The 8,031-nt window shown below is 38.4% G+C and overlaps 1 protein-coding gene across 8 annotated transcripts in view; it reads left to right on the top strand.

The window, feature by feature from the left end:
• LOC132306190 (receptor-like serine/threonine-protein kinase NCRK) overlaps nt 1-6,021 on the top strand; it is a 30,235-nt gene extending 24,214 nt beyond the window's left edge. For all 8 annotated transcript variants that reach the window (XM_059803491.1, XM_059803496.1, XM_059803494.1 and 5 more), the window contains 3 exons: nt 83-319; nt 746-973; nt 5,576-6,021. In XM_059803491.1, the coding sequence (XP_059659474.1) occupies nt 83-319; nt 746-973; nt 5,576-5,830 (720 nt within the window). In that variant the 3' untranslated portion in view covers nt 5,831-6,021. The remainder of the gene's footprint in view (nt 1-82; nt 320-745; nt 974-5,575) is intronic.
• The last annotated feature ends 2,010 nt before the right edge of the window (nt 6,022-8,031 follow it).

Consider the following 8,031-nt stretch of genomic DNA (forward strand, 5'->3'; position numbering starts at 1 on the left):
CTAGTAATACTTTAAATATCTGATGCTAGTATACATCAGTGTAGTGTATTTTTTTCTTACTAGCTCAGGTTTGTATGTGCAGATTACTGATCTCGGTATGGCTAAACATTTAAGAAATGATGGCCTTCCCAGCGGTTCCAGTTCTCCAGTTAGAATGCAGGGGACTTTTGGCTATTTTGCACCAGAATATGCGATTGTTGGGAGAGCTTCTCTTAAGTCAGATGTTTTCAGTTTTGGGGTAGTTCTTCTTGAGCTGATCACTGGTCGGCAACCCATCCATAAATCACCTAATAAAGGAGAAGAAAGCCTTGTCATTTGGGTACAGTAACTCATTATCCTTTATTCTTAAAAAACATATGTTTGTAATGAAAAGCTTATATCAGAGCTGGTTTGAGTTTTCTTAGATCTCAACATGATGTGATTTCCATTATCTTTTGCGTGCAAACTATTATATTTAATTGGTCCATCTCGTCGTTTTTAAGCTTTTATACTAGGACACCTCTGCTTGCCTATCAAGCATTAGGCTAATATTTTCATCACTAATAGATGTATTTGAGAATTCCGTTGTTGTTGTTAGTAACATTTATTATTGTTTTTATTGTCATCATCATTGTTCTTGAAATTTCGAACTAGAATTCTTGTGATTGTGGTATGATTCCCACCTTTCCCTTGACCTTTTCCATGGGAAGTTGGGTGCTAATACATAATAATATTTGATATAATTTTTACTCTCCATCTTATGCAGGCTACACCCCGTTTACAGGATAGTAGGCGAGTAATTTTGGAGTTGCCTGATCCACATTTGAAAGGGAATTTCCTAGAGGAAGAGATACAAATAATGGCTTACTTAGCAAAGGAGTGCCTGCTATTGGATCCTGATTCACGGCCAACTATGAGCGAGGTGGTTCAAATCCTTTCAACTATTGCACCAGAAAAATCTAGAAGGCGAAACATTTCAATTGATCTTCATCAGGTATATATATTTACTTCAAATTTCTTAATTCTATTGGCTCAATTTGCTTATCTTATACATATGTATTCCCTTTTGTAGATAGTATAACATGTAAGCCCATAACATATTCCTAACCATTTTATTTTTGGCGCTTATGTTCATATTTGCTTAACTATTAGAAGGGACATAGTTGAAAATCAAGCATTCTAGCTATTTCCAAGCTAGTTACGACAACCAATTTCACTGCCTCTATTTTGTTTAGCTGTTAACTCTAGAGAGAAATTTATTTAAGCCTTTCCAATTTATAGTTGAGATCCTTTTATTTTACTTCTATTAGTTGAGAATTTATTGTAATGGCCCTAGAGTTTCTCCATCATTCCAGCCACACTTGTGCGGCACCAATATGTTACTTTTACTCGCACAAGGCCTTGGTCACCCTAACACTCACACTTGCTCGTGCCAACACACTCCACTCGTGTTGTAGTGCCTCACGCCTTCCACATGGCTTGCACACTCACACACCTACGCAGTTAGTGGCAAGAGGAATAATATTTCTGAGTAGTGATACTCACACCGAACATTTGCAGTGATTTGCCTAACCGAATAATTTTTAATTGGTTATTTATACCAAATACAACTAAGTGGAGGGCTCCACTTTCTTATTTGTTGCCTAATTGACCAATTAAAAGAGTAGGTCTAGCTATTCACTGCAATTATTCTGTTCAAGAATCATTTTCCTATTGCTATTATTACTCAAGTGTTGTACTAGGCTCTCTAACTCCTGAGCTTGATTGTTACAAATGAACTCATCTCCTATTTATAAGCATCCTACCTAGCTTCTAGAACTTTCCTACATAATGTTCTACAAAGCTCTCTACCCTTCTCGAAAGTTCTCTACTTCTATACAAATATCTACAACATTCTCCAATATTCTAGAACCTTCGGACTCTCTCTACAATATTCCACACTTCTCTACACAATTCCAGAAGATTCTAGAACTCTACGCTACTATATTCTTCTTATGCCATGCAGACGTCTCCTCAACGCACACGTGTTGCCTGCGTGGCATAACCTCCCTGCAATTAGGCAGGGCGTGACATTCTCCCCCACCCAATTCCTGTGACATTCTCCCCCACCCAATGTTCTTCTTGCTACCTCGTATGGGAACCCCTTCCACTTGACAAGATACTCCTGTTGCATGTCTCCTTCGCATACGAGCTATCTCTGTACCTCTCTCCTACGGGTGCTTGTTGGTCACAATGTCCCTTGGTGCCCAATGACCCTTGTGACGTTAGCCTTGTTGTCCCTCTTCACGTCCTCTACTGGCAAGGCGTTCCGCTCCTGCTCTTCCAAGGTCCAGGTTTCCTGCATGACTTGGCATGACTCTCGTGGACTCCCCCATCTGTTCTCCAACACATTCCATGAGCACCTCCGCACTCATGGTCTTCTCATCTTCAGTGTTGCCCACAAGCTCCTCAATGGGCGGCAAGGACTCTTCCTTGCGTGGAACGATCTCGCCTCCTATGCCTACTACCATACTGCCATTTGCTAGCAGCTCTCCCGTGCACTCCTGCACATTGATCTTTTCTGTAGGGGGTTCCTCCTCCTCAAGCCCACAAGTGGGTGGCTAGCTCTTCTCCTTACTTGGCATGATCTCACTCAACATACCTTCCCCCACTTGGCCCTCTTATTGCGGCTCTCTCGGGCACTCCTTCACGACCGGGGTAGACTTTAGAACCTCTTTCTTCTTTGGTGTTAGCAACGTGACAATCTCAGGGAACTCTAGCATGTTATGTGCCTTCTTACACCGAAGTTAACTTTATTAACGGCGCTTCTGCTCTAGCTATCTCCCTCTCGTGGGGCACTCTCTCGTGTGATGACTGCCATCACACCAAAAGCACTCCCCCGTCCTGGTACTTGCTCCTCTGCCACCAGCACGACATAGGGACTCCTCTCGAGCACGACGACTCTGTGACTGTGCCTTCATGCCTGGACCGACTCCCCTCGAGTCTCGGCTTACCCGGCCTCCTGCTAGCGCGGCCTTCCATTGCTTCCTTGTGCAGCTCCCCGGTGCACTCGCCTAATGGATATGGTCCCTCCTTGGCAACACCTCGAGTCACCTCTTCAAGTCGTCTTCCCAACGCTCGCCCTTATCGGTGATGTACGCAGGCACACTACTCACACATATGTAATCTCACTCTGATACCAATTGTCATGGGCCTAGAGTTTCTCGACGACTCTAGCCACACCCGTGCGGCACCAAGACGGTGCTTCTACTCATGCAAGGCCTTGGTCAGCATAACTCCCACACCCGTGAGTCACCTCCTCACATTGTCTTCCTAACGCTCACCCCTATTGCTGATGTACCCAATCACACTACTCACGTGCATGTAATCTCGCTCTGATACCAACTGTCACGGGCCTAGAGTTTCTCCACTTCTCCAACCACACCCGTGCGGCACCAAGATGTTGCTTCTACCCGCGTAAGGCCTTGGTCAGCGTAACTCCCACACTCGTGAGTCACCTCCTCACGTCATCCTCCCAACGCTCGCCCTTGTCGCTGATGTACCCAGGCACACTCTACTCTTGTGCATGTAATCTCACTCTAATACCGTCACAGGCTTAGAGTTTCTCCACCACTCTAGCCACACCCGTGCGGCACCAAGACGTTGCTTCTACTCGCACAAGGCCTTGGTCTGCGTAATTCCCACACTTGCTTGCTCCAACACACTTGCACACTCACACACACTTGGGCAGTTCGTGGCAAGAGGAATAACACTTCTATCATTACTCAAGTGTTGTACAAGGGCTCTCTCCCTCCAGAATTTGATTGTTACAAATGGAGTGGTTCCAGCCGTAACAACAACGGACAATGATTAGTGTTAGTGGGTAGAATATCCGGAGTACATATTCATTAACTAAACCATCCAACTAACAAATCGGTTTTCATCATTTGTTCTCAAACATCTCACCAGTCGAGTAATATCCAGCTCTTTTAAAATCAACCTTCTTTTCCACTTAACTGGTCAAGAACTGAAAGTTGCCCCATACCTCTTTGTCGCATCATCGTTTTCCAGAATATCTTCAATGAACGTTTGTGTGGTAGATGATTTACCCTTATCATTTCTCATATGCTTTAAGGAAGGAGTGGTTCCAGCCATAACAACAACGGACCATAGAGAGAGAAACAAGAGGGTTGGGAGAATTTGGTGTAGGGTTTGTTCAGTGAAGCAAAATGGAGGAGGAAATATGATATTATAGTGGGGATTTGGATCCTCTCCAACATTTTTTCTCTCCAAGTATCTCCAATCCTCCATCCAATGATCCAAAACATGCCACATCATCATTTTTGTAAAGGAAAAATCACATGTTTGGTTTCATACCCCACCATGTTTGGTTTCACGTGAAAAAAAATAAATAAATAAAAAAAAATAAAATAAAATGGAGGGGCTTAGAGGTTTCAGAATGAAGAATAAATTTACTAAAATACCCTGTTGACTTCTATTGGAAAGTTGCATTCCAGAACTCACCCTTCCAAAGTATCTGCCAGTTGAATGAAATTCTAGATTTCCATAACAAACCGGTAGCATGCCACGGTCACACATACAATTGTTAGATTTAGAACCACCTATTGAGAAAAATCTCTCAGTTTTGTTTTAGTTTCCAAACTCAGAAGGCTGAATTTAGGTCTCAAATACTACCGGTGACAATTTCAATCATTGCATATTTTGAGTCAGACAAAATTGAACTAAATATCAAATGAAATGCACTGTTGTAGAAAACAAAATGCACTGGTTGGTTATTTGGAAACAGTTGCTCAATGTTGAGAAATTTATTATTTGTACCAATAAAGTTTGAAGATCTATTGATGTATAATTAACTACTTTCAATATTATTTAAACTATAATAAAGTATCATGATTATTAAGTGCGTCAAAGTAAAATAGATACCAAGTCGATTTACCCATAGTCCCATACACATGTAGGGCCCATTAATTTCCCGCCTAATTTTGTTTCCCAGTTTCATCATCCTACCTTTTAACTCTTTTGTACAAAGAGAATGGAAGAGAAAAAGAAGAAAAAAAATCGATCGTATTCAGTGATGATATAAAATTACAAATATATCAAACATAACTTACAACGATGACAAACTAAAATAAGGTTAAATAGTGAGAAGTCACCCAACTGCATAGTGGAATAAAAAAATTTGATAAAGAAATAATGCCAAGCTGAAGGTGATGGTGAACAAAGTGACAATCAATCTCGATTTACTTGGCATGTTCGCGAAAGATGGAGTTACGGGTAATTGAATGGCACTCTTATTCTTGTGATCTCCGCTTCAAAACAGGCGTGATAGTAGAGTAATAGTTGTCTGTCTCCTCATATGCCAAAGGGTTGGATGGTCATTATCAGAGAAACTTGGTATGATACGACATAATTCTTGTTTTGTTTATTGATGAAAATTTAAAATGAACTCATCATCCATAAACATTATTTTCTAGTGAATCAATAGTTGTGAATGTCATCGATTTTGGCCTCTTTTTTCGGTGGAAATAATTTAGATTTACCATTTTGCTAAGTTACTAATTGATACACAATACTCACTATCTCATGCATCATAAAGAGCACCTCTCCCAGCATGAGAGGTGAAACAGACTTGGAGAAGCTTGACAAACAAGTTGAGGATCCCATTGAAGATGATGAGGAGCTCAAGCAAGTCATATCTAATGGGAAAGATTCAGACATTGTTTCCGCTGTGGACATAGAGAGATTGATCATTTTGACTTCAAAAGCTAGAAGTTGGCATTCTCAAGATGATGAAGCTGTGGACCTAACCGCACCCAGGTTTGAATCGTTCAGTAACACTGAGATCGTGTGAAGCATCGATGTTTTGGATCTCTCTCTCTCTCTCTCTCTCTTTCTTTTTCTTGTTTTTTTTTTTTTCCTCCTTTTTAAATTACAGGTTCTTTTGTTAATAATGATTGCTCTTGATAATTGTTTAATGTTCTTTATTTGTTAATGTACAGAAGTTGGTTTTTTACTTTGTTTGAAGATGATGACTTCTTCTCATTGAGGCGGTTTATTACATTAGCAATCACAAAAATTGATAACCAGAATTGTACTTCAAGTCCTAAATGTGGAATGTGAAGACAGTCCTTCCACAATTAGGAGATAAATTTACACAACCATATATCTATGGTATAATTTTGACATTTGGTTTATAATGTCAAACAAATAGATATCATATTCATAGTGTATGTATGTATAACTCATGTCACAAGTTTTGATTGCTATAAACAATTAGATTTCATTTTCTCTCTAGAACTCCTGAATTTTGCCCTTAAAATTTAGAACCAGCCGTGTCATTAGACTCTGTTTAATTGAATAAAGACCACACTTTGAGTTCTAGTTTGAGATGAACTAAAATCCACTCCCCTTAGGAGTTAAATTTTGACAAAAGTCAGTCAAAAATCTAATCACTGTAGTTATTGGTTATTATGGCATGCTTGGTTTGTAACAATGAGAACAATAGAAAATAGAAAATTGTACAAAATATTTTGCTTAGTTCAGTTTTTTGAGGATTGTTTTATGAAAATTCAGTTATAAAAAAGTTTGTTTTCAGACAAGGACGAACCAAAAAACAAGGTAAGGTGGGGGAAATAATGAAATCTTTTAGTAATTTTAGGGGGTGTTAATAGTAATATTTTAGGGGTATATAGCTGAAAAAGAGTAAATTAGTAGAATATATTAGTAATAAAAAAAATAATAATAAAAAAAAATATTCAAGCGAGCAATTAGTCAATGCAAGTCCATTCCTGTTTTTAAATAAGAAAATTGTTTTCTGAATTACAAACTAAGCATATTCATGTATATTCAAGCATGTCATTCTTAAATTTTTATAATATGTGGCTAGAATTAAAAGGTATGATATGGACATGCATCTTTGAAAAATGTGAAATTATTGTGCCACTCGCTATATTCCCATCGAGTGTATGACATGACTAAGATTTACCAGGGACGTCAATGATTGGGGCAAGAACCAAGAGGTGTTCAAAATCAGCCTGGATCGGCATAAAACAAACAATTAGTGATGTATTCGCTTCAACTTGGACTTAACTTTACCATGTCAAAGTTTCAATAATTTAACCCTATGATCACATTTTTTCAAATTGAGTTTTATAAAAATATAGAATTTATATAGACCCGTTATCAAACAATGATAGAGCCACGTGAGGCTCAAATTTACTTTTTAATGTTTTGGTTTTCTCCATCTCAGAATTCTAAAAATTTCTTAAGGCAATCAACTAATATTATTACTATTACTCTATATATATATATATATATATATATAAGAATATTTTTTGACATCACATGTTTAGCAAAAAATGAAATGATAGACAACTTCTTACAACATGATTGGATTAAAAAAGTTTTTTAGCGATTTTTTTTTTTTTTAATTCTAAATTGCTATTTTTATTAAAAATGGTTAGTAACGACCCAAGTTCAAAACTTACCTGTCCCTTTTAATTTTACTTTAAAAAAAAAAAAAAAAAAAGAAGGGAAAAAATACTTCGAATATGGCCTTTCGCGATTACAAACTTCCCATGTTTTAAGCATGATATTTTTCCCTGATATATATATATAGGAATAATAAAGGAAACACACGCTTTTGTCCATACCAAACTTCAATCCCTATCTTAGGATCACAAAATAAACCACCCAGCCTTCCTTTGGGATAGCCAACAAACAAACATACTTCCGACCTTAATTTCAACCTAGTCACATTCCCTTTCTGCACATAAGCAGGGCAACCCCAATATGAAAATGACTAAGACCAGGTTTACGCCTAGTCCAAAGTTCATAAAGAGCCTCAAGTATCGACTTAGATGGGACATGGTTTAGCATGTACATTGTAGTATCTAGAGCTAATCCCAAAAAGAAAGTCGTAAATCAGAATAGCTCATCATTGATCTAACCATGTCAAGTAGAGGAGTTATATTTCTTCTCTCAACAACTCTATTTTGTTGAAGACAATTCGGGGTAGATAATTGAGACACATCCTATTTGTATTCATGTAGT

Source organism: Cornus florida, unplaced genomic scaffold, assembly GCF_030987335.1.
Source record: "Cornus florida cultivar Cherokee Brave unplaced genomic scaffold, ASM3098733v1 CherokeeBrave_3.0.0_Hap2_Chr05, whole genome shotgun sequence".
NCBI classification, from domain to species: Eukaryota; Viridiplantae; Streptophyta; class Magnoliopsida; order Cornales; family Cornaceae; genus Cornus; species Cornus florida.